At 41.7% G+C, this 26,403-nt stretch overlaps 1 protein-coding gene across 1 annotated transcript in view; it reads left to right on the top strand.

The window, feature by feature from the left end:
- Positions 1–26,403, top strand: part of ACSS3 (acyl-CoA synthetase short chain family member 3) — a 195,958-nt gene that overhangs the window by 152,412 nt on the left and 17,143 nt on the right. The window contains exons 10-13 of the mRNA XM_080661591.1: positions 1,329–1,424; positions 4,811–4,874; positions 21,223–21,304; positions 23,417–23,539. Coding sequence (XP_080517717.1) covers positions 1,329–1,424; positions 4,811–4,874; positions 21,223–21,304; positions 23,417–23,539 — 365 coding nt within the window. The remainder of the gene's footprint in view (positions 1–1,328; positions 1,425–4,810; positions 4,875–21,222; positions 21,305–23,416; positions 23,540–26,403) is intronic.

The following is a 26,403-nucleotide window of genomic DNA, read 5'->3' as shown; positions in this document are numbered from 1 at the left end:
GATACATTCCCATTTTCTGTCTTGCTATGAAAAAAGATTTGAGAATTCTTTGTTAAACATAATAAACGTCTGCTCTGGGTACTTGCTGCTCCTCCTCAGTGGTGGCCATATGGCTTAGCACCATAAGCACCGGGCTGTGACTTAGGGACTGTGTTTTAATGTTCAAGAGTCCATCTTCTGTTATTGATGCCAGCTGAGCCACCATCCATAAAATGTGAATAATAAACTGAACGTTGCCAGAAAGTAAAGAATAGTAATAAATTCTTCCCATCACTCTAAAGTGATATAAAACTGTGTGATAAATTATGGTAGGGCCCATAGTGGAAGGAATACATTCTGAGTACTTAGGAAGGTAGATATTTTTAATACTTTGGATTACTTTGGATCTGATTGGGTTGGCAACTAGTCCCTGGGGTGTATGCATGTGTATAATGTTAAGCGAGTAGTTCTGAAAATTTTCACTATCAATCCCCTCTTATCCTGCCCCTTCACAGATACAAAACTCATATCTAAAAGATTCTGTTAAGTTTAAACTTGTATTTACTAATAATAACAAATGAACTCTTTCATAAAACTAATCACTTTCAGAGCTAAGTTATAATATAACAGCTGCTATTTTTCTGAGTGTTACCATTCGAGATAAAGAAATTTAACATTTTTGCTTTTCAGTGCAGGCTAATAGTCTCTGGTCTTGCTGAAATAAGCAGCATAGTGTAAATATCTTTCTTTCTATGTTTTGGGTCTTCTAGAAACCCAGGAAAAACAGACCCAGAGCACTTTGATAAAGCATTGGTAAATTTAGCTTCAGATGCCAGTGTCTCCAGGCAAAGGTAGTTCTTTAAAATATTAGAGTATGATATTGTTCATATAGTTTTAAAGATGGTTGGGTTACTTATTCCAGAGACTAAGTTATAAATAACAGAAATATTTTGCACGTTGCCGTGATAAAATGAGAAAATAACTCTAGATGAGTTAAGAGCATCTTTTCTAGAGAACTTTTCACTTATAACATGTGTTGTAAACCTCTCCCAGTCACACAATTCTCCATTCTTGGCACCTGCCATTTACAGCCGAAAACACTAGTGAGGGCTTTCTTTTCCCTAAAAGAAGCACTATTATATGTGTTACTCTATGTATCCTCAAGTTTTTAAAATGTCAAGATAGCATAAATTACTGGATTTTTTTCATTTTTAAATAATGCATCGGCACTATTGATCTTCTCATGCATTTCAATTCTGTGACAAACTTGGTGGAGAAGGACAGAGAACACACTGAAGAAATCGTGATCTCAAGTTGAAACATTAAACGATAAATATTTCTTTTTCCAGAGACTGGATCCCCAATTACAGCGTCATGCATTGGATTAGGCAATTCTAAAACACCTCCTCCAGGGCAAGCAGGAAAGTGTGTTCCAGGATACAATGGTGAGAAATGACCCTGATTTTTATAAATATCTGAGGTTAATAAATTTGGTACTTTTTTTGTGTTTAGCGTGAATCATATTGCATGAATCATGCTAGGTGCTTAGTAAGTATTTGATTGAATGAATACCTGTATTAATAAGGAATGCCTTAATTTTTATTAGCCAATTTGACCATAAGTAAGATTATAGGCTTCCAATAACATGTCCTAAGTGACATTTTAACCAAGAAAATAATATCATTTATAAGGCATGTTGAGGATATGGATGTGATACAAAGAACAGACTGATCATTGCCAGAAGGGAGGAGGGTTGAGAGACTGGGTGAAAAAGGTGAAGGGATTAAAACATACACATTGATTGTTATAAAATATTCATGGGGATGTAAAGTACAGCATAGGGAATATAGTCAATAATATTCTGATAGCTATGTATGATGCCAGGTGGGTATTAGGAATATTAGGGGAACACTTTGTAAAGTATATTATTGTCTAACCACTATGCTGTACATTTGAAACTAATAAAAATCATATTGAATATAAACTGTAATTGGAAAATAAGTTTTAAATTAAAAAATATAAGGATGTGAAATTACTATGTTATGAAACCTGCTAGTTAACCAGTACTTTATATACATTATTTTATTTCATGCTGAAGTATATTGAATTCAGAGATATTGGTACCATTTTAAAGATGAACTAACTGGTGCCCAGAATGACTAAACGACTTTCCAAAGGTAACATAGCTGGTTAGCTTCTGAAGACAATGCAAATCATTGTGTTTTACTTATTTTTGTTTATTTGCTTGTTTTTGTTACAAAAGCTGCAGGTTGTTTTTTTTCATTATGCTACTTTTTTAAAATTTAGGAGTGATGATAAGGCTTTTGAACCTTCTGGCTAGTAATAAATATAAAGAATAAGGACTCTAAAAACAAAAATCTTTTCATCCACAATATCCTTCAGTATTTGTTGTTAAATTGTTGGTAGTGATTATAATAGCTCAGTACATTCCCTTGGGCTCCATTCCCTAGTTGCATAATTAGGGACGTCATCTAACTTTGCAAACCTTCCATTTCCTTACTCCACCTGCTTCAGAGGGCTGCTGTGCTGTGATGGCACCATGAAGCATTAGCACAGCGACCGCCTGTGGAAGGTCTGCACTAAGTCTGAGCTGGGAAGGGTGCCGATATCTCAGAGCAGCCAGGTGGACTGACTCGATGCAGACTCATACATTCATTTTCCAGACAAGGAAAATGAGGCGCCCAAGTTGGTATTTGCATAAGGTCACACGATTTAGCCTAACAGATTTGTGAGGAAAACCCAGCTTTGTGGGACAGAGTATGATTCCTGCATAATAGTTCCTATTTGCATGTAAATTATAAAATTGAGATATTTGTCTTTTGCTTCTCCAACCTAAAAACATTGTATTTTCCTCCTAGGACAATGACTAGTTAAGATAATGTGGATCATTTGGTTTAACCCAGCAGGTATATTTATAAAAAGACACGTAAGATTTTTTTTTAAAGGGCAGAAATAGCTATTCTGTGAAGTCAGTGATTTCTCCAGGTTTGGAAAGGCGAATCCAGTGTTAGTGAAATCCTCCCTTTACTTTAAACAGTTCTGTCATCCCTACTCCTTTTGTCAGAAAAATTGCTTTAGTGCTGAGCCATTTTTAGGCACTGAAGATGTGGGAGATGTGGAACACATTTCCCTTCAGTAGTTTCAGTGCCGTTTTCATATCCAGTTGTAAGGAAGAGTTAAGCTTTGATGCCTCATGGATTTTCAGTACAGACATTTTTTATTGTCTGAAAGCCATTACAGGTTAAACATTAGAACTAAAATATTTATAACCAAGGAAATAGTGACTTTATGACTCACGACCTTTATGTTTTGTGGCTTTTCAGAGATTCAGAAGAATAATGTAACATTCAATATTAGAATAAAAAGCAGCATTTATTTGAGAAAAGAAAGTGTACCATTTTTTTGTGTGTGTGAAAAACATTCAATATACTATAAAATAACTTCACATTCATTGAATATCTTATACAAGCGTGCCACTTTATTTCCACCCCCAAGTAATTCTTATACCAACACCATGAGAAAGGAATTACCCTCACTTTTTAGATAGGGAAATTGAAGGGGTAATAGACTGTGCTCAGGGACACATAGTAAACGGCCACTGTACTGGGATTCCGGGAAACAAAGATGAATTAGGCTTGGCCTCTACCCTTAATGAACTCACAATCCAGTGAGAGACAGATAGCTGCCCTGCTAATAATTGTCAGAATGGAATTTTAAAACGAAGTGCTATGGGCACACAAAGAAGGGAGTGATTAATTTTTTCTGGGGATAATGTCCTTCTTTTCTCATAGCTTCTTTCAGTGGAATAACCTGGATGGATGAAGCTACATAAAGAATCTATTAAAGCTTAAAACATGATGATACAGCCTCATTTCCAGGTTCTACTAAGGTTACTGAAAGTGGATAATACTTTGATCTAAAATCATTCAGGATTTTAACAGTATAACACAGAAAGCACTGGGATAATATTTGGGAAGGTTAAACTGACCTGTAAGGCTTGTAAGTAGATATTAAGTCTTACATCAGAAAAATAGGATTTCCAGGCTTTTAAGTACTTTATTTTTAGTGCTTGAAGTATTTTTTGGTATATTTTAAAACTTTACTTGTTTCCTTTAATTTTTGAAAAGCTGAACATATTTTTAATGTTTTTTTATAGAATAGAAGGCTATGTTCAAATGGATATGAACATAGATTATGAAATTACTAGTATGTTTGCAATATAATGTCTTTATGGAAGATTCTAAGGAGAATTCATGATCTTGTTAGAAATCAAAAGCATGTATTCTACATTTTTTGTGAGACATTTTCGCTTACTTATATATTAACTAGTGCCCCGGTGCATGAAATTCATGCACATTAAAAGGGAATTAATGAGAGGAAATATTTTAATATTACTATTTTCCCTTTCTCTATAATAGAAGTGTCAGAGATGAAAGAAAATGAGTAAAATGTATATGAAAATCTCCCTCCTGTCAGAGTCTGGGACGCAACACAGGACCCAGAGTCAAGTCCCTGCCCACCTGCGCGTGCCTTGAAATCGCGTGAGACCCAAACCCGGCTGGCCCCACCCCCGTCAAGCCCTGCAGGGCGGGTGGCACGGCCTCAGGTCCCCCAGCCCCGGCGTGAGGGTGTGAGGGTGTGACAGCCATTTGCATATTAGCTCTTTATTATATAGGATGGTCTTACAGGAATTAAAAGATGCCTCTTTTTAAGCTACAGTTTTGATGTTGAATATAGAAAATAGGGAAACATTTATGCTTTAAGGTCACGTATTTTTAGTCAAAGCATTTATTTGTATTTTATTTTGCAGTTATGATTTTGGATGACAACATGCAAAAACTGAAGGCTCGGTGTTTAGGAAATATTGTGGTAAAGTAAGTAAAATTGCAATACTACTATTTAAAAGAGCAAGAATCTATAATAATAAAAGGGTAATATCCTAATTAGACCTGATATCTTCCGACGTCATTCTGGACATCCTTCCTGACAAAACCAGAGCTGGAGGGAAGCCGACTGGGGTCCCAGGTGCCTGTGGGAGGCCTGGGGGAAGCTGGCTGGGGTACTGGGTGCTTGCGGGCAGCCTGAGGGAAGCTGGTTCAGGTCCCGGGTGCCTGCGGGCAGCCCGAGGGAAGCCAGCCCGGGTCCTGGGTGCCTGTGGGCAGCTGGAGGAGAGAAGCAGCCCGAGTGCCTGCTGGCGGCCAGAGGAGGGAAGCCTGGGTCCAGGTGCCAGAGGTAAGCCGGTGCCAGAGGTAAGCCGGTGCTGGCAGCCACGGGAAGGAAGGCCTACTCTTTCACGAATTTTTGTGCATCGGGGCTCTAGATGATATGTAATTTTAAGAAAATGAAATGCTTGCAATGAATGATATTATTAGTGAGGAGGTTACAGAATGAGCTTGAATACTGTTTGAAAATACACAGTGCCAATACTTACAATTTATACATGTAAGTCCCATAAATTAGAACAAATTTAGATACAATCTTTTAAAAATTGTATCTAAAAATTGTTATATATATATATATGTATATATAATATATATATATATGACTTTCCTCTTTTTGACAAACATTTTAGGTTGTTGAACCAATTTGGTTTATTCTTGTGTATCGCTGTTTTTCCTTAACCCTGTTTCATGAGCATTTTAACTTTTTCTCTGCTTAAAAATGTTTACCCCCATTCTAAGCCTCTTAGTCATTTTTTCAAAACTTACGTTCATAAATAATTCTGAATGAACATCTTTGTGTTGCCTTTTCTCCCTTCCTGGTAATTACTATAGTATTTGAATAGTTTTCTAAAAGTGTGATTACTGAGTCAATCACTTAGCATAATATAAAATTCCTGACTCATCAAGTATAATTTGCTGTTAACATTTTTTGTCATTGTTCATTTGATAGACAAAGTGCTAAAATCTGAAAATATTTAAATGTGCCTTGATTAAATCAATACTTTAAAATTACTCTGCTGACGGAAGCTGAAGTAGAAGTTGACTAAGCTGGGAGACACACAGAATGTGTCATTGGCTTTTCTTTCTTTATAAACAATTTTTTAAATCCCTACCGAGAATATGTTTTTATTGATTTTTTAAAAAAATGTATTTTATTGATTTTTTACAGAGAGGAAGGGAGAGGGATAGAGAGTTAGAAACATCAATGAGAGGGAAACATCGATCAGCTGCCTCCTGCACACCTCCTACTGGGGATGTGCCCGCAACCAAGATACATGCCCTTGAGTGGAATCAAACCTGGGACCCTTCAGTCCACAGACCAATGCTCTATCCACTGAACCAAACCAGTTAGGGCTGTTTTTATTGATTTTTGAGGGAGAGAGAGAGAGAGAGAGAGAGAGAGAGAGAGAGAGAGAGAGAGAGAGAGAGAAAGAGAAAGAGAGAGAGATTGGTTGCCTCCCTTTCACCCCCTGACCAGGACTGAACCTGCAACCAAGGTATGGGCTCTGAGCAGGATTTGAGCCCACCACCTTTTGGTTGGCAGGGCGATGCTCCAACCAACTGAGCAACCTGAGTAGAGCAGAGTGTGTCGTTTTAATAATTGATACTATTCATCGTGCTTCATAGGTTGCTTTAGTGCCTCTGATTTTGGAGTTTCACTGAATGGTTTAGTAAAGTTTACGGATATGGTTTGAGTAGAATGAGCTGCTATAAATAACACTGCATGTCAAGTCTTCTAACAGGTTTGTTTTCCCATTTATTTGGAATAGTGTTTTTTACTTGGCATTCTCATATTGGAAGCAGATTGTCTCAGGTTAATAAAACATTTTAAATTCTGTGAAAAGTAAATGAAAAATAGTAATTTAAAAAATGTATTTCTTCATGTAGAAATACTTTAATTTTACAAAACACTAATAAAGGAGATACACATTCTGATGTAGTTCTTTGCAGATTCTTATGTTATCAGTAAACATGTAAGCACTATATCACTTTTATTACAAGTTTAAATTTTAAAACATTTTTTTGGTAAATGGAAAAGTTAAATGTTGAATATGCTAATTGTTCTCATATTTTTCTGAACCAGAATGCATATAAACATAGGACTAGTTGAAATTTGACCTATATGGGGGAAAATGTTGTGGGTTGCCGGAGGGGTTGCTAAAGAATTAATCTGAACAAGATTGTCAGTGGATGTTTAGCTTGCTTAGGGAAGCACATGGTTTTGAGAGCCTTTAAAAGCACTCCAGCAGCATAGATTTTTATATAATCTCCCAACTATAAGTGAGTCACCTATTTCATAAAGCAACTTTTGCAAGATCTCAGTGGTGGCATTTGATACTTAGCACAACTTTAAAGCCCTCATGTGCTCTGCTCTCTAATTATCAGTGGCTTTGCCCCATATCCATTCAAAAATAATATCCTATATAATAAAAGCCTAATATGCAAATTGTCTCGACTGGGAGTTCGACCACTCGCTATGATGTGTGCTGACCACAGGGGGTGGCGCGGACATGGTGGGTGTCTGTGATGTGGCACAGGCAGCAGTGGAGGTGCTTCCAGCCCTGATGGGCCCAGATGAGAGCTGGACCACAGCGGGGTGGTGGAGCAGGGGAGCGGGCGGTGCCAGGCCAAGGCCGGTGCGAGCGGGGGCCCGATGGCCCCGCCAATCGCCCCGCAGACAGTGACCAGCGTCAGCAGCAGTGGGGGCAGGTCTGCTGCCTGGCTCCCAAGTGCTGAGTGAGCTGGGTGGGGGGCCGGCCCTGATTGATCACCCCGCAGGCAGGATGGTGGGGCAGGTGAGGGGGTGGCACTGACACTTTCATTACAGAGAAAGGGCAAATAGTAATATTAAAATATTTCTTCTAATTATTTTCCTTTCAGTGTGCACGAATCCATGCACTGGGCCACTAGTAATATAATAATACCCTACAGAAACTATAATTACTTTTTCTTGAAGCCATTAGTATCACTTCAACTAATTGAAGTAACATGACTACTGCCAAAAGCATTCTAGGTTTAGATTGCTGCCAATACAGACTGATTTTCCTATCTCTCTATTCCTAAACCGGGAATTTTATTGTTCAGATCTGGGATTTTTGAGATTTCATTATAAATTATTTGAGGATACAATGTATAATGACGTGCAGTAGACTTTGATTCTTTCCTTCAGTTAATAGTGAAACTAGGTGTGTGTGTGTGTGTGTGTGTGTGTATTACATACATACACATATATATATAACTAGAGGCCTGGTGTACGAAATTCGTGCATGGTGGGGGGGGGGGGTTGTCCCTCAGCCCAGCCTGCACTCTCTCCAATCTGGGACCCCTCAAGGGATGTCCGACTGCCCGTTTAGGTCCGATCCCAGTGGGATCGGGCCTAAACGGGCAGTCGGACATCCCTCTCACAATCCAGGACTGCTGGCTCCCAACTGCTCGCTTGCCGGCCTTCCTGATTGCCCCTAACCGCTTCTGCCTGCCAGCCTGATCACCCCCTAACCACTCCCCTGCTAGCCTGATTGATGCCTAACTGCTCCCCTGCCAGCCTGTTTTCCCCTAACTGCCCTCCCCTGCAGGCCTGGTCACCCCTAACTGCCCTCCCATGCAGGCCTGGTACCCCCCAACTGCTCTCCCCTGCAGGCCTGGGCTCCCCCCAACTGCTCTTCCCTGCAGACTCAGTCACCCCCAACTTCCCTCCTCTGCTGGCCGGGTCACCCCTAACTGCCCTCCCCAGCAGGCTTGATTGCCCCCAACTGCCCTCCCTTGCAGGCCTGGTCCCTCGCAACTGCCCTCCCCTGCTGGCCTGATCGCCCACAACTGCCCTCCCTTGCAGGCCTGGTTCTGCCCAACAGCCCTCCCCTACTGGCCATCTTGTGGTGGCCATCTTGTGTCCACATGGGGGCAGGATCTTTGACCACATGGGGGCAGCCATCTTGTGTGTTGTGTGATGGTCAATCTGCATATTACTCTTTTATTAGATAGGATAAAGGCTTGGTGCATGGGTGAGGGCCAGCTGGTTTGCCCTGAAGGGTGTCCCGGATCAGGGTGGGGGTTCCTTTGGGGCATGTGGCGGCCTGGGCAAGGGGCCTGTGGTGGTTTGCAGGCCGGCCATGCACCCCGGAGACCCAAGCAGAGGCCGTGGGATCTTGGGTTTATTTATCTTCTACAATTGAAACTTTGTAGCCTGGAGTGGAGCCAAGCCTTCTGCTCACTCCATGGCGGCAGCCATTTCTGTTGGGATTTATGTATCTTCTATAATTGAAACTTTGTAGCCTTAAGCGGAGGCCAAGGCAGGCCAGGGCTTCAGAAGCTTGGCTTCCTCCATCGCCGCGGGCAACCCTAGCCTCCTGCTCTTTCCAGCTCTGTGGCTGCCGCCATTTCTGTTGGGCTTTATTTATTTTCTATCATTGAAACTTTGTAGTATTGAGTGGAGGCCTGGGCCAGCAAGGTCAGGCGGAAAGCTTGGCTTCCTCCATTGCCAGGGAAACCCAAGCCTCCCTCCTGCTCTCTGTGGCTGTAGCCATCTTGGTTGGGTTTATTTGCATATTCGCTCCTGATTGGCTGGTGGGTGTGGTGGAGGTACGGTCAATTTGCATATTACTCTTTTATTAGATAGGATTATATTTAAAAAGTAAGGTAAAATATTCAGAAAATAAAATTATTACCAAAATCTCCTTTTTAATAGAACAGTGTTTGAAACGTTATTTCAGGAACTCATTTTTGTCTGTGAGAGCAAGGATTTCCTTTTGAAACTCACACATCCAGTATCCCAGCCTACCTCCTTGACCTAACAATTATTCCTGCATTCCAATGACTGCTTGCAGTATTCATAAGATGTTCTCATATTTAGCATCTAATCTATCAGGAAGAATTGTTTGTGTCCATTACTTGTCTGGTGTGCCTTTTCTAGAATGGAAAAAGGCCAATAAATTATTTTTAAAGCACATAATAAATAAATGCTTAATTGAATTAAGTGAACGGAAAAAAGCACACCATAACTTAATAAAAATTATTGTGATTTTTAAAAAACACTATGTAATTTAGAGATAATCATTCTTTCTCTTTGGACCACACTTTATTTTTATAATTAATTTATTTTCCTTTGTAGAGAACATTTTAAAGAAGGTCTATGATCTGCAAGCATAGTCCTTTCCAGAGAAAAGGACTGAACCCCTTGGTGGACTGTAAATGGTGTTTCATTAGGGATTATATACAGTGTCCAATGTCCACAAAATATCTGAGATTCTAAACTCTAAGAAATGTATAGATCCCCAAATTTCAGAAATACATAATCAACATGTTTAATTAAATATCTATAAAATTTTACATTATAACAACTTCATAGCCAATTTAGTCTTCATATTTTTTTATTTTATTTGCAAATAATTTTTAGGCTGTACTTTCTCACTTCTCATGATTCCCGTATCTGTACAATGGTAGGTGGGAAATAATAACCAATGGTAAACTATATATGAAACTTCTTTTCAAATGATTTCAAAAGCAAATTTACAACTTACTATTTTTTAGAAAATGTTCCAGTTCATATGGTACATTGTTATATTTCATTTTATTTTCATGGATGAGGGGCAAGGCCACTAGTAATAAAAAGGATTCAGTCCATGAAGGGCTTAAAACTGCGCTGGCATCAAAAGCTCCTGCTGAGCATGCTCTGTATAATAATTAAGTGGAATAGCCTTTGAAGAGAAATATTTCCTAATGCCATTTATGTTCACTAGTTATACTTACAGTGATTAGGAAGAATAGAGGGAAACATTTGCATGGAATATTTGAAAAATATGGGCTTCAAACTATATTAAAATAAGTCAATAAAAATAATGACATTGTTTTAATCCTGTTTGCTTTTTGTAAATATTCTTGTTTTACAATAAAAGCTATTGTAAATAGTATAAAAAAGATGGAAACTATTTCTGGCACTTTCTTTAAAATTTGCAGCTATAGTAATATTTCCATACTATATAAGATACTAAATGTAATAATTCACTTTATTATATTAGACTAGAGGCCTGGTGCACCAATTCATGTACAGATAGGGTGTGGCCGGCCTGCCCAGATAGGGGCCAATCGGGGACAGCCAGCCAGGGGGAGGGGACATGGGAGGTTGGCCATCCCACCCCACCCCTGATCGAGGTGGGGGGGCGATCGGGACCAGGGTCGGCTGGTGGGAGGGGCAACAGGAGGTTGGCTGGCCGGCCCTACTCCAATTGGGGTGTGGGGGGGCCACTAGGGAGCCGGGCCAGCTGGGGGGAAGGGCCGCAAGAGGTTGGTTGGCTGGCCCCGCCCCCATTGGGCCGGTTGGCCAGCCACAGTGCATGTCATAGCAACCGGTCTTTCCGGTCGTTCCGGTTGTTTTGGTCACTTGGCTTTTATATGTATAGATGACTCATCCCAAATCACAAAAGTGATATGTAGTAATTTTGAGCAAAGTGCTTGATCCCCTTTGGTATTTCAAACTCCTTTGTTAAGGCTTTCTAGAATCTCAGCTTGGCTCTCCTGGGGATTCCTTTACTGGAAGGTGGGCATTTTAGTGATTTCTAAGCCATTGCAGACTTTAGAGTGCAATGGACATGAATCCTGCAGTTTTCATAGATTACTTGCATTCACAGGATTAACCTTTCTCGTAGAAAATGACATGTCTGCACAGTTATTAGAAAATTCCTTTGATTTGAAACTTACTCCAGGCAGTTAATTTAGTGGGAAAGTTAGGATATCTGAATTTCTATGAATACAAAATGTTCATGAATTTTAGAAGGTGCCCCTGCAATTGCATCCAGAACTCTAAATTGAGAAATAAAAATAGGAGTCAGTAATTCCCAGTCAACACAAAGCAGAGCATGAGAGAACATTTTAACTGTAATTGCCTTCCTCAGTACCACAGCGCTCACTGTTATTAAAGCCGTAGGTCTCTGGCTCGTCCTCTCTCGTGGGCAGACATTTTCTCCGAATAGATCTAGTGGTTGCTATTGGAAGTGTGGCTTGTTTGCCCCCTGCTGTTTCCATGCCCTGTGCCCTGAAGGTAGTGACGGGGTGAGAGAGCTGTATGGCACCATACCAATGCCTTTTACTCTGGTGTCTGCCAATCTCTCAGCCTCCAAATACTGCACTCTGGGCCCTTAATGATGTTAGTTTACATCTTTACAGCTTAGAAGAGTGATTTAGTCATTGTGTTGCTGTCTTGGGGGAGGTTCAGGACAGCTTTCTTTTTATCAATGTATCCTTTGAGCAAAATCAAGAAAGTCATATAATTGTAATGCTGTTCTTTTCTAAATCTCATTTATAGATTTCAGTGTAATCATTTAAAGCCTTACAACAACACTGTTATGTGGGCAGTGGGACAGGCATTATCCTCATTTAAACCCAGGAATCTAAACATCATTAGTAGTTATACTAGAAACCCAGTGCACAAAATTCGTGCACGGGGTCGGGGAGGGGGAGTCCCTCAGTCCAGCCTGCACACTCTCCAATCTGGGACCCCTTGAGGGATGTCCGACCGCCTGTTTAGGCGGTCCTAAACGGGCGGTCGGACATCCCTCTCACAATCCAGGACTACTGCTTCCCAGCTGCTTGCCTGCCTCTGCCTGATTGCCCCTAACCACTTCTGCCTGCCATCCTGATAACCTCCTAACCACTCCCCTGCCAGCCTGATCAATGCCTAACTGCTTCCCGGCCAGCCCAATTGCCCCTAACTGCCCTCCCCTGCTGGGCCTGGTCACCCCTAACTGCCCTCCCTGCCAGTCTGGTTGCCCTTAACTGTCCTCCCCTGCAGGTCTGATTGCTCCCAATTGCCCTCCCCTGCTGGCCTGGTCACCCCTAACTCCCTCCTGTACTGGCCTGGTCCCCAGAAGGGGAGGACAGTTTGGGGGGGAACCCAGGCCTGCAGGGGAGGGCAGTTAGGGGTGACCAGGCCAGCACAGGAGGGCAGTTGGGGTGACTGGGCCAGCAGGAGAGGGTGGTTGTGGGCAGTTAGGGGTGACCAGGCCTGCAGGGGAGGGCAGTTGGGGGGGACCAGGCCAGCAGGGGAAGGCAGTTGGGGGGGACCAGGCCTGCAGGGGAGGGCAGTTGTGGGCTATCAGGTCAGCAGGGAGGACAGTTAGGGATGACTGGGCCAACAGAGGAGGGCAGTTGGGGGAGACCAGGCCAGCAGGGGAGGGCAGTTGGGGGAGACCAGGCCTGCAGGGAGGACAGTTTTTTTGGGGGGGGGCACCCAGGCCTGCAGGGGAGGGCAGTTGCGGGGAGACCAGGCCTACAGGGGAGGGCAGTTGGGGGTGACCAGACCTGCAGGGGAGGGCAGTTGGGGGGGACCAGGCCTGCAGGGGAGGGCAGTTGTGGGCTATCAGGTCAGCAGGGAGGACAGTTAGGGATGACTGGGCCAACAGAGGAGGGCAGTTGGGGGAGACCAGGCCTGCAGGGAGGACAGTCTTTTTGGGGGGGCACCCAGGCCTGCAGGGGAGGGCAGTTGCGGGGAGACCAGGCCTACAGGGGAAGGCAGTTGGATAGCTAAAACTCACATTTATTACCTTCTCATTTGTCTGCCCAGAGAGTAAGAAATTATGGCCTAGTTAGTTTCTTCTGGGAAGATAAAAAGCAGTTTCATATGAAAACCTTGAGTAAAGCCTATAGAAACCATAGGAAATACTGGCAGTGCAAAGTTGGAAGCTAACTTCAGATTCTCTAAGGAACAGGAGTTATATGTTCAGTTTACATCTGTTACCACATGGGTTCCTGATGGAGCAATGACTATAGACCATCTTATCTGGCATTGATGGCTGCTACTTGTATTGGGTTAGAAAGAGCCCAGGGGAGGCCCAGCTGTGAAGCAAGGCAGGATGGTGCTAGTGCCAGGTCTTGGGCCTTTGATTGATAGGTTTGAGGCATGCTGACTTCAGCTGCTGCTTGTTTGTGAGATTTTAGGAAAGTCTGAAGCCTGAGCCAGGACAGGCTGTTCAGATGAAAAAGCAGCTGCAAACAGCCTGGGTGGGCGTGCAAATTGGATGGGTGGGATCTCAGAGAATTACCAGGGTGGAGGGAACAGTGTGAGCCAGGCTGATGGAAACTCAGACATGGCAGCCTGTCAGCTCAGGGATAGGATGGGGTCTCAGCATAGGAACAATGACCCATATGAGCAGCCCTGTCTTGGAAAAAGCCGCCACCAAGTTCTTGCTCTGATGCCAGACAATCCATTTCCTCCCTGTATGTCTCTGTATCTCCCCGAGTCTTTGCCCCAAAGCTGGAACTTAGAGGGAGCATGTCCATGTAAGTTCATCTGCTGGCCCTTCAAGGGGAATTTCCTGGGTTTCTGTCAGGCTCCTTGTCATTCAGCCACAATCCCTGCTGGTTTTTACAGCCTGAAGTCACGGGGACTTCTCTTCCCAGCTCTGGCACCCATGGACTGGAGGTCTGGTGTGTGACTGGGACTCCTTTCTCCTCACGGGAGGCCTCTGCAGCCAAGATATCTCTGCAGGCAAAATCACACGTGGATGTTGGACCAGCCTGTTCCGCACCTCCCACCCTCCTACCAGTCTCAATGCGCTTTCTTCTTGTCTAGTTTAGGACTTCCATTCAGCCAGCTTTCAGGTAGTTCTGAATGATGGTTGTTCTGTGTTTTAGTTGTAATTTTGATGTGGTGTGAAAGCCTGTGAGAACCAACATTTACCTACACCACCATCTTGGTTCTCTCAAGATTGGTCTCTTTGGAAAGGACATTCTCTAAGAGGAACTCCTGATTCATAACTCGAAAGGTTGTAACAAAACTTCCCTTTTTACTCTGCTTGGAAGATTGGAAGAGTTGGGGAAAGTATCACAGCGTGGTAACATTTGCTTTTGGATTTGAAGGATGTGTATAGGCAACAACCAGCATATATCTTAGTATTTTCATAAATTTTCCTTCCTTCTGCCAGGTATTTTTGTTATTATAACTACACACACACACATACACACACACACACACACACACACACAAATGTCCTTTTTCTATCACTTCAGAAAAAGAGCCCCAGTGTACCCTCTATTCCAGAAGGAAGACCTGAATGTAATATAAAATGATGATTAAGATGGCAATGGGGAAAGTGATAATTTGGAATACTCTTAAAAAAGTTCTGTTCTCTCTGCTCTATAGCTCATACATACATCACTTCTCTCTGGAGGTTATTGCTTCTCTCACTTTTTTTTACTTCATTGATATATGTTCACAAATTCTGGAACCTTCTCTTTTCCTCTTTTCTTAAGGACTACTAGATTGCATCTTCCAAGATTCTTTCTTTAGAGTCCCTTTTTTAATATTCAGATAACAACATCTGAATTTTTAAAGATACCAGAGTTTATTAGTGAAGAACATAGAGCATTTGTTTATTTTGTACTACTAATTACCAAATGCAATTTCTCATCTTGCCTTTTAGCTTGTTCCTCAATTATACTTGGCAATAATGAAGTAGTTTTCTGGGAGAATCTTAAAAATGACTTGTGATGGACACTTAATGCCATTTCCAGCAGGTCTGTAACTTGGCTAGTGTTAAAAATCTTTTCTTCTAAGTAGATCTAGCAGTATAAGGTTTAACCACTTGCTGTGAAACATTCCTGACAAACATCTTAAATGTGTACATATTGTTGTTATTTCATTTACTTAATGGATAGACATCATTCATGACAGCCTCCCTATTGTATTCTAAAGAACACTCATTTCTTGTAGTGCACAGTAATGCCAGGATCTTCTTGAGGCTGAAGCCAGAGATTATAAGTTTGTATCCTCAGTGTCTAACAAAGTGACTGAGGAACACCAAGCACCCAACACTATTGATTGAATCAAGAAAATAAATGCATGGGTTAATGCATGCATGCATGAATGAATGAATAAATTAATAAGTGAATGAACAACACAATTGAATAATTCCTCTGCTGTTTCCTTCTCTAACTTTAATATTTTCATCCTTTTCCCATTGGCCAGTTCTATTCAAATCTTTGTCATCCTAAATCAGCTTGCCTCTCTACATTAAACCACTGATTCATATCTCTCCTTCTAGTGACCCACACTTTTAAAAAAGTATAGTCTGACCTCACTGCCTCCAATTACTTCCTGTTTACTCCTTAATCACTCCAGTATTGCCTCCTTCACTCTATTGAAATGGAAATCCTAAGGATACCCAAAATATCTTAATTACTGATTCCATGACCTCTGTTGAATTCACTTTCAAACATGTGCACTTCATTTAACCATGTTGAACACCCAGTCAATATTAACACTCTGCTCTGGTGACTCCTAAGATACTATTTCTCTTAGTTCCATACATCTCTTATTTTTACTTTATTTTGTTCAATGGTCTTTTTTTTAAAAAAAATATTGATTTTAGAGAAGAAGGAAGGGCGAGGGAGAGAGAGAAACATTGAGCAGCTGTCTTCTGCACACCTACTGCGGATCGAGTCTGAAACCTAGGCACGTGCCCTAACTAGGAGTTGAACCAGTGTCCTCTTGGTGCATGGAATGACATTCAACCAACTGAGCAACACCCAGGGGTCAATAGTCTTCTTCCTTTGGTCCTTTTTTAACACTAGTGTTTGATCTCGAATTTCTCCTTATTCTGCACTCTTGACACATTATTCTTGATTTTCAAGGTCTATAGATATAATATTCTTATGTAGACTTCTCTCACAGGAACGAGAGATAGTATAAAAATACATACTGTTCCTGTTCTTCAGAAAATTTATGCAGATATTTAAAGTTTTGTGAACCAACTAAGATTATCAGGGATCTTTCAAGAATAGAGATGATAAATGTATTCAACTTCTGGGAAGTATAAGATGTTCCCTTTCTTGCCAATAACATTTGTACTGAAAAATGTGAAACTCTTGGTCCCATATATATTCATTGAATTAGGTACATGTCAAACCACCAGGGAATATTCAACACGCTACATATTAACTCACTTGGATAATTATTGTAAACACTTAGGTATCTCCATTTACTGTGAGGAGATAGCCCGTTCGGCTGTTCTATCCGGCCCGCGGAGCCGAAAGAGCGGAGGGTTCTCTTGCTCTCCTCTCTGCTCCTTTACTTTGAATTTATATTAGTTCACACAAACACTCAATCCATGCTTTTGTTCCGGCCATCCGGTCCAGTTTAAGAACCCATTGTGGCCCTCGAGTCAAAAAGTTTGCCCACCCCTGGTCTAGATGCTGGTGGACCAAATCTTGAATTTGAGATAGATAAAATGATAGAGATGCTTGTTTAACAGCGTGTCCTTTTATATGCATTGTTCTTAGTATGGGCAATAATATGTGCTTAAGGATTTGGATCAGAATATCTGTATATCACCAATCAAGTGGGAACTAAAAAACAGCTGCTCTCATTAAACCTGACATGTGCATTCTAATTTGCCTCAGACCCCACTACTCTCTATTGTCCCTAATCCAGCCTGAATGTCAGTTGCCACACTTTATTATAGTTACCTTTTACTTTTCTTATTGTAGGGAAATATGTTCTTATACTGATGTGTTTTTTTAAAAATATTACATGCCCTGGCTGATTTGGCTCAGATGGGGTGCTGGCCTGCGAACTAAAGGGTCCTGAGTTCAATTCCGGTAAGGGGCACAGGCCCAGGTTGTGGGCTCGGTCCCCAGTGGCGGCCATGTGGGAGGCAGCCACTCGATGATTCTCTCTCATCATTCATGTTTCTATCTCTCTTTCCCTCTCCCTTCCTCTCTGAAATCAATAAAAATACATATTTTTTAAAAAGTCACCAAAAAAGAAAGAATGGACTATGCATCATATTTAGAATGTCCCCCAAAAAATGTATACACATTTAACAGCTGATAGCTCAATGGATGTTTCTTTCTTTTCAGATTTAACCCATTGGAATTAATAATTATTCAAAGTGGATATATATATATATTTTTTGGGACATACTGTATTTCTTGGAAACAACTGAAAATTACTTGTCATTTAATGTGCAAGCAGAATGCCTCTCCATAAGGTTATTGTTGCTGTTTACATTTAGTTGGCTTCACTCATGAATTATATTTCTTTTGGTCCCTATTGGATTTTGATTCGTCACCTCTTCTTAGTGTCCTCTTCACTTCTTTATCCTTGAAAATGTCGCTAGTACATTTAGAAGCTTTTTAGTGGTTGCCATAGTCCTGTTTTAGTTGAATGTTTAATCCTATCTAATAAAGAGGCAATATGCTAATTGACCATCACACCCTCAAAAATATGGTGGTGCCCACAAGCCAATAAGGAGGGAATATGCTAATTGACTGCCATGCCCTCAAAGATGGCTTTGCCCACAGCCACAAGATGGCAGCACCCAGTCCCCTCAACCCCGCCAGGGCAGCAGGCACTTGGCATGGCCAGGCCCGCCCCCAGGCGGGTCCGGCCGCTCCGCTCGCCTGCCTCTGGAGTCCCCCAGTCCCCTCAGCACCCCCAGCCACCCAGGGCCAGCCCAAGGTGCAGGCAAGCCTCGGATGGCGGCAGCCCAGCCACCCAGGGCCGCCCAAGGCTCAGGTAACAGGGCCAGCCGAGGCTTGAGCTGCCGGCAGTGGCAGCAGCAGAGGTGTGATGGGGGTGTCACCTTCCCCTGATCACTGGGTTGCCTCCCACCCCTGAGGGCTCCTGGACTGTGAAAGAGGGCAGGCCGGGCTGAGGGACCCCCCCCCCCCCCGCCTCCAGTGCCCATTCACCCATTAAGGGATATTTGGATTGTTTCTAGCTTGAGGCAATTATAAATAATGCTGGTATATATATTCAAGTATAGGTTTTTTTGTGCAAAAATTACTTTTTACTTATCCTGCCAAAAGCAATTTGAATTTTCATGCACCGGGCCTCTAGTAATTAATAATTTTACACTGGGTTGTAAAATATTAACTTGGAAACTGATGAAGTAAAATTATTTACTTGATGGTTTAGAAGGATTAACATAACAAAATCAATTAAAAGGACCTGAGGGGATTACCTGCTTTCTCCTGCTGGCTTCACTGGAGTTTCTTGATGAACAATAATAGTAACAAAAGCAACAGCAACAACATAGCAACATCTCAGTAGTTTTTTTTTTTTTTTTTTAACAGATTACAAAATGCTTTTACATACAATTTAAAATACTACAAAAAGTAGATCTAACAAGGGAGGACCTACTGGGAGGCTGGACTTGGTGGAAATGGGCAATTGCAGCTGGATCCCACTTTTAACCTGATCTCATTTCCTGCCTGACAGAAAGTGAGATTACAATTCAGTGCTTCCCATTTCTAAGGGTGGGGTGGAGGGTGCATGAAGTTGCTTCATGTGGGCAATAGCCACGTCTACTTTGTGTTTAATTTTCTCAGTATCAGCCCTGTGAAGTAACCATTTCTCTTAGTATTTTTACTGTGTGAGTACAGGAGGCTAGGTTTTTGAAAATCCTTTTAAGTTTTACAGAATCTAAACTTCCAAACTATAAAACATCTAAAATGTTTTTGTATCCAGAAAACACACTGGGTGATTATTTTAGTTAGGTGGCACTTCCTATAGGGAACTGATATAAGAATCTATTAATTTATTTACAGACTAGAGGCCCATTGCACAAAGATTTGTGCAATAGGCCTTCCTTCCCCTGGCTGCTGGCACCGGTTTTCCTCTGGCACCTGGGACCCAAGCCTTCGCTCTGGCTGCCACCTTCAGTCTTCTCTGCTCCAGCCAGATCACTGCACTTGTAGCTCCCTCCACCCCCACCCGCCCCCTCATAGCAGGCTTCCCGCCGCACTCGGCTGCTCTGTGCCTGCGTATGCAAATTAACTCACCATCTTTTTTTGGGGGGGAGTTATTTTGTATACTCACTCCTGATTGGCTGATGGGCGTCATGGAGGTACTGTCAATTTGCATATTTCTCTTTTATTAGTGTAGATAGATGGTAGGTAGATAGATAGATAGATATATAGATAGATATTAAGCCCTTGCTATGTGTATAACACCTGCTTGGTCATATGGAGGAAAGAAGGAAATATAAGAGTGTTATTGATGGAAGTGGGGTTCTTAGGATGCTGCTGGAGTAAGAATTTCTGGAGGCCTCCATGGGAGGGTGAGGTATGATAGAAAGCTTTATTTCTGTGGAATTACACCCCTGAATTTCCAAGGTCCCATTCCCCTCAGTCCCATCATATAAGAAGTGCAGCTGTGGCTTCAGCAGAGCTAGAATCAAAGCCAGGGTCCAGAGTTTCTGCTCCATGTTGGAGCACACATCCAGTCCAGTGTCAGGCTAGCTTAGTTTGTGTTCTCCACTCGAGTTCATCAGTCCATTGCCTGTGGGGTCTGCAAGGCCACATGGCCATAGGGGAACCCAGGCAGGAGCAAAGACACAGTAACCAGAGAGCTAACGGAGTGGTGAGCCAAGAGCCAAGAAGCCACAGGAGCCACACAAGAGAACAAATTCCTTTGTCTAGGGGATTATATATTCCCAAATTTTCATGGTCTTGTAGTGGCTCTGCCCCTCTAGCCCATGATCTCTGTTCCAAGGTTTAACTGACACGCATCTTCCCTATGTCACCGGACGCACTGTGCATGCACTCACCTCCCCTTTGGGGGACACTTTCTCCCGTGATCTGCAGGGAGTGGGCCTGTGGCTCCCTGGGAAGTGTGAAGTTGCAGCTTCCTGGTGAAGCTGCCCAAATGACATACCTATAATGTTTGGCCTCTCCTTTGCTCCTTTCCTTTTTAATAACTAGCTAATTACAATGGTATCAAGAGGAAACTGATCGGAAAAAAGCAATGTATACTACCTTCTATTTCATTCATAGAAGTGAGAGATCACATAGGTTTGTATGGTCGTGAAAAGAAATAATTGAAGGGGGAGGAGTGAGAGAGAATTCACAGATTGGGGAGGCACATTGCTTATGAACAAGATTGTTCATGGGATGTTTAATTGGTGCGTTCAAGATACCTAAAAAAAAAGTGAATTGATTTGACCATGGTAGAAGGATATTTTTCTTAAAAAGTAATTTAGTGATGTATTTTGGCTTTTTAAATAAATGTTATACTTCTTTTTGAAACAATGGTTGCTGCTAATAATGACTCAAATGCCAAATGTGTGCCCTTCCCAGAAACCACAGTCATCCCTCAATGACTCTGCTAAATAGAGGTCAACTACTTCAGCTTCAATTAGACATGATCTATCCAGCAGATTTAAGGTTGCATCTTAATTATAGGACTTGAATTGTAATTGTCTATCACACTAGAACGTTTTTAGTTCTAATCAACCTGCCCTCTTTTACTGCTTTTATACAAATTCTAACTGCTCTGTTTTTATATAAGGTTGCCATTACCACCTGGGGCTTTTTCAGGACTCTGGAAGAATCAGGAAGCATTCAAGCACTTATACTTTGAAAAATTTCCTGTAAGAACTTTATTATACTTTCTTTTAATCTTCTTATAGACTTCTCTATAGTTCCTGGCAACTTGCTCCTAAGAGTGTAGATGACAAAGCAACTTTGAAAAGATGTCTGGACCAGATTCCAGATTTCAGGGATAATAATGCCCAAACTACATAAGTATGTCATTTTTATATTTATTTTTATTACTCTCCAGACATAAATTTTCTCATTTTGTTTTAGCAACTTTTCCTGGAATTTAACAGCCCTCAGTATCGAAAAGTTTTTGTGAGAGTAAAACTTATTTGGGCTCTATATTATTTCCTCCATTGGACTCCGTCAGAGATTGAAAGCACCTGATCAGAAATGTACACTGTCATTAAGACCCCTTGACCACTTCTGCTCCTGGTTATTGAGCAAAAAACAATTGACTTTTCAGAAGTTGTATCTTTCCATCTCTTTTCGTATTTTTGACATTCTTTTCTGTGTATTCCCTGAGTTCTTTATTTTAAAATCACATTTAAAAATACAAATACAGGATAAAGACAGTGTTCTCAACAACCAGCACCCAGTGACCTGGATAACAAAGAGTGTCTCCCTGTTTTTTGTTTTACAATGTACCTGCTCCTCTGTGCCACGGTCATGTGCTTTATGTCTGTAACAGAACTTTATTGATAATACACATCAGGTCCCACAGTCATCTTTTTGCTGTCATCTCATTTCTGTTTCCTTCCTTGAGAGAGATACGTGGTCTTCATGATGCATTAGGTAAAGAGAATGTTCACAGTTTCATTAAAAGGAAAAAGTGAATTGAAGTATTTAGAATTCTATCTTTTTTATTTGTGAGTGAAGGACAACTAACCTAATTAACTAGACAAATGACAAAAATTGAAATAGCTTCCTTTAGAAAGAGATCTCACAGGTAAATGACCTCAGTAGCCAAGATTAAACATACCCCTGAGTGACTGTGGTGAGGAAGATTTGTTAGTATAGTTGACATCAGTTAGTCCAGTAGATCAGTCCAGTCATCAGAATACTGGTATGATTAATTACAACCTGCCAAAAGCAAATACTCTGTGCATGTGGTTTCAACATGATCGCCTTTAACACTGAAAGCTTTTTCAATGACCCAGTTTATGTTTAAACTACAGGTAGTGAGTCTGTACTCTGTTTTGTTATCCTGATCTCAAATCTCTCATCTAAGGGGTTAATAGCACAGAGGATTGAGTAACTTGACCATAGCTTAGAAGTAACAGAGCTAACATTTGAACCCATATAATCTAGCTCCAGAGTCCATGCTCTTGAACTAATACCTCACATTCCCTCTCTAATAGTAATTGCAGTCGTTATTGCAATTAGTGCCAATTATTGAGGACTCACGACGCACCAGGGTCTGTCCTCTTTACATGCACCATCTCCTTTATGGCTCACAAAAGCCTTATAAGATGAGCATACTGAGTGTGAGAAAGATTAAGAAACACAAATAGTGACTCTGGGATCAGTTCCAAAGCCCATGCTCACAAACATAGGTATCAAGATAACTCAGAGACATTAGCGACATGATATTTATTTCTTTATACTTATTCTTGATTCTTCATTCTACATGACTTCTGGACCAGTGAAGATGTACTGCTCCCTTGAGTTGATTAAAAATTTAATTTCATACTGACTACTTTATTATGTTTCACTGAAGCAAGATTTCAATCCTAACCCATGTTAATAAACTGTGCTCTGTTTTATAATTATTCATAGAGAGATTTAAAGCTTTTAATTATTATCACAATTAGAGAATAAGTCTACCAAAGAATTACTTGGCAACACCAAATTGGAAATGTTGAGCTATTACTTTTCACTTTAAAAAAAGAAATTTGGTTCATAAGCTTTACAACTCTAAGTCCAAAAGCTTAACTCAAACACATATAAGAAAATTTTAATTTATTCCTGGTTATTAGTGGAGCAAAGAGTTTCTATTAAGCTTTCAACAATCAAAAGTAATTTAATTTCATAGGCTAGTTATGAAAAAGTCAAATGCATACAATAAATTGATTTTGAGACATTTTATACATTTTATCAGCCTTAAAATGATTATATTACCCAATAGTATATGCTAATTAGAGATTATTTATTCTGATTTTCAGGGATATTATGACACCATGGATGCTGGTTACATGGATGAAGAAGGTTATTTGTATGTTATGTCACGAGTTGATGACGTGATAAATGTTGCAGGTCACAGGATTTCTGCAGGTGCCATTGAAGAGGTATTGATGAATGTTGGTCTTCTATGCTGGGTAATGTTTAGGAACAAAGCTGAGCCAAAGTCAGTACTGAGTTTAAATTATTCAACCTGGAAAATCACCACACCCTTCATTTCAAGGAGTGGCTAGGTTACTCTGGTATCTCACCTCTCCTGTGCTTTTTCATGTTCTCCATACACTCCCGCATTTCTGTCTGAGTGATAGTACGGAATTTTTATGTACATGTTATTTATGGGGCAGTCTATATACACTTGTCTTTTGATACTTGCTCCTTGATTGCTTCTAGCTTCTTGATTTTTCTCCTGCTTCATAACCAGGTTTGTTCATAGTCTTAAAGTGGTGTAAATTTAAACATTTTATTATACTCTTAAATCATGAGAATTTTCTGCCAATGTAAGTTACACAAAGTACCCAGAAGAGGTTTTTAAAATGTTTTTAATTTTTCACCTTTACATAGAGTAAAATCCACTTTTTATAATAATATGAGGTGTGTTTTTTTTACTTGTATATATTCTTGTAACCATCACCATAGAAGGGATACAGAAAAATTTCAACACTATCAAAGAACTCCCTCATGTCATTTTCGTACTCTGACCCTCTCTATTTCTAACCCCTGGTATCCACTGATTTTTTTGTTTCATTGTTTACACATTCTCTAGAATGTCCTATAAAGAAATAACGCAGTACTAGTATGTAACCTTTTGAAACGGGGTTATTTCATTCAGGAAAATACATTTGAGGCCATCCCAGTAACTGTGTACATCAGTAATCTGTCCTTTCATATCGCTGTGCAGTATTCCATCGTATGGCTGTGCCAACCAGTTTATGTACCCATTCACCCATTAAGGGATATTTGGATTGTTTGTAGCTTGAGGCAATTATAAATAATGCTGGTATATATATATTCAAGTATAGGTTTTTTTGTGCAAAGTTACTTTTTACTTATCCTATATAATAAAGAGGTACTATGCAAATTGACCATCATGCCCTCACAAGATGGCTGCCTACAACCAGGCCGGCAGGGGGATTAGTGAAGGACAACCAAACCACTGAATAAGCAGGCTGTGTGGGGCGATCAGGCTGGCAGGGCGGTTAGTGAGGGAAGATTAAATGACTGAACAGCAGGCTGCATGGGGTGACTAGACCAGCGGGGGTGGGCCATGAGGGGCAACCAGGCCAGCAGCAGGGGCAGTTGGGGATGACCAGGCTGGCGGGGAGGGGGGCAGTTAGGAGCTACCAGGCCGGCAGGGAGGGGGCAGTTGGGGGTGACCTGGCTGGTAGCGGGGGTTGGTTAGGGGTGACCAGGCCAGAAGGGGGAGAAGTTATGGGCAGTCAGGCTGGCAGGCAGAGGTGGTTAGGGGGCAATCAGGCTGGCGGGGGGGGTGCAGTTAGGGGCGACCAGGCAGGCAGGCAGGTGAGAGATTAGGAGCCAGTGGTCCAGGATTGTGAGAGGGATGTCCCGGATTGGAGAGGGTGCAGGCTGGGCTGAGGAACCCCCCCCCCCTCATGCACAAATTTCATGCACCGGGCCTCTATTATATATATAAAAGCCTAAGCGATCAAGCAACTGAACGACCAAACAACCAAATGACTGGTCACTATGACGCGCACTGACCACCAGGGCCAGACACTCAATGCAGGAGCTGCCCCCTGGTGTTCAGTTGCTCCCACAGCAGGAGCACCACTCAGCTGACAAATGGGTGCCAGGCAGCGGCAGCAGGCCCAGCAGGGCTGGGATGAGCGGGAGTGGTGCGGCACCCTACCCGGGCTCCAGCTCCTCCCCGGCCACTTCACACACTACTACATCCCTCGGGGGTTGTCAGACTGCTGGTTTCAGCCCAATCCCCACTAAGGATCCCCACTGTGGGGATCAGGCCAAAACCAGCAGTCCGACATCCCCCGAGGGGTCCCAGATTGTGACAGGGCACAGGCCAGGCTGAGGGACCCCACCAGTGCTTGAGTCCATGCACTGGGCCTCTAGTTTATGATAAATACCTATAGTTTACTAGGTTATATGGTAAGTGTGTGTTTAGGTTTATAAGAAACTGCTACACTGTTTTCTAAAAAGGCCATGTCATTTTACATTCCCACCTACATTGCCAGGGTTCCTCTTTCTTCCCATCTTCATAAGCACTTGTATTTGTCATTATTTTTTATTTTCACCATTTGAATAGCTATGTAAGAGTGTCTCATTAATTTTAATTTCTTTGTCCGTAATGGCTAATATGTTGGACATCTTTTCATATGCTTATTTGCCATCCACATATCTTTTTTTGGTGAAATATTTGTTAAAATCTTCCAATTTTTTAAAAAATTGGGTTGTTTTATTATTGTTATGTTTTGAGAGTTCTTTAGATATTCTGGATACAAGTTCCTTGATATGAGGTATACAAATATTTTCTTCCAGTCTATGACTGGTCTTTTTATTCTATTGAAAATGTTCTTAACAGACCAAATGTGTCTTTTATATTGCTACTAGAGGCCTGGTGCATGAAATTCGTGCACTGGGCGGGGCGGTGGTTCCTTCAGCCCAGCCTGCACCATCTCGCAGTCTTGGACCCCTCAGGGGATGTCCGGGATCCCTCATTCCTTACCACCTGCCTGCTTGCTCCTTACCGCTCAGTTCGCTGCTCCTTAGTGGCAGACTCCTTACAGCTTGGTTGGCTGTGCCGCTGCACTTGCCAGGCATGAGCCAGGCTTCTGGCTGAGCAGCTGCACCCTTATGGGAGTGCACTGACCACCAGGGAGCAGGGGGCAGCTCCTGTGTTGAGCATCTGCCCCTGGTGGTCAGTGTGCATCATAGCAACTAGTCATTCCGGTCATTCCACCTTAATGGTCACTTAGGCTTTTATTCTATAGATGGTCTA

Source organism: Plecotus auritus (assembly GCF_963455305.1).
Source record: "Plecotus auritus genome assembly, chromosome: 3".
NCBI lineage: Eukaryota > Metazoa > Chordata > Mammalia > Chiroptera > Vespertilionidae > Plecotus > Plecotus auritus.
Note: the sequence above shows the minus strand (reverse complement) of the source record. Positions and strands in the feature narration are given on the sequence as shown.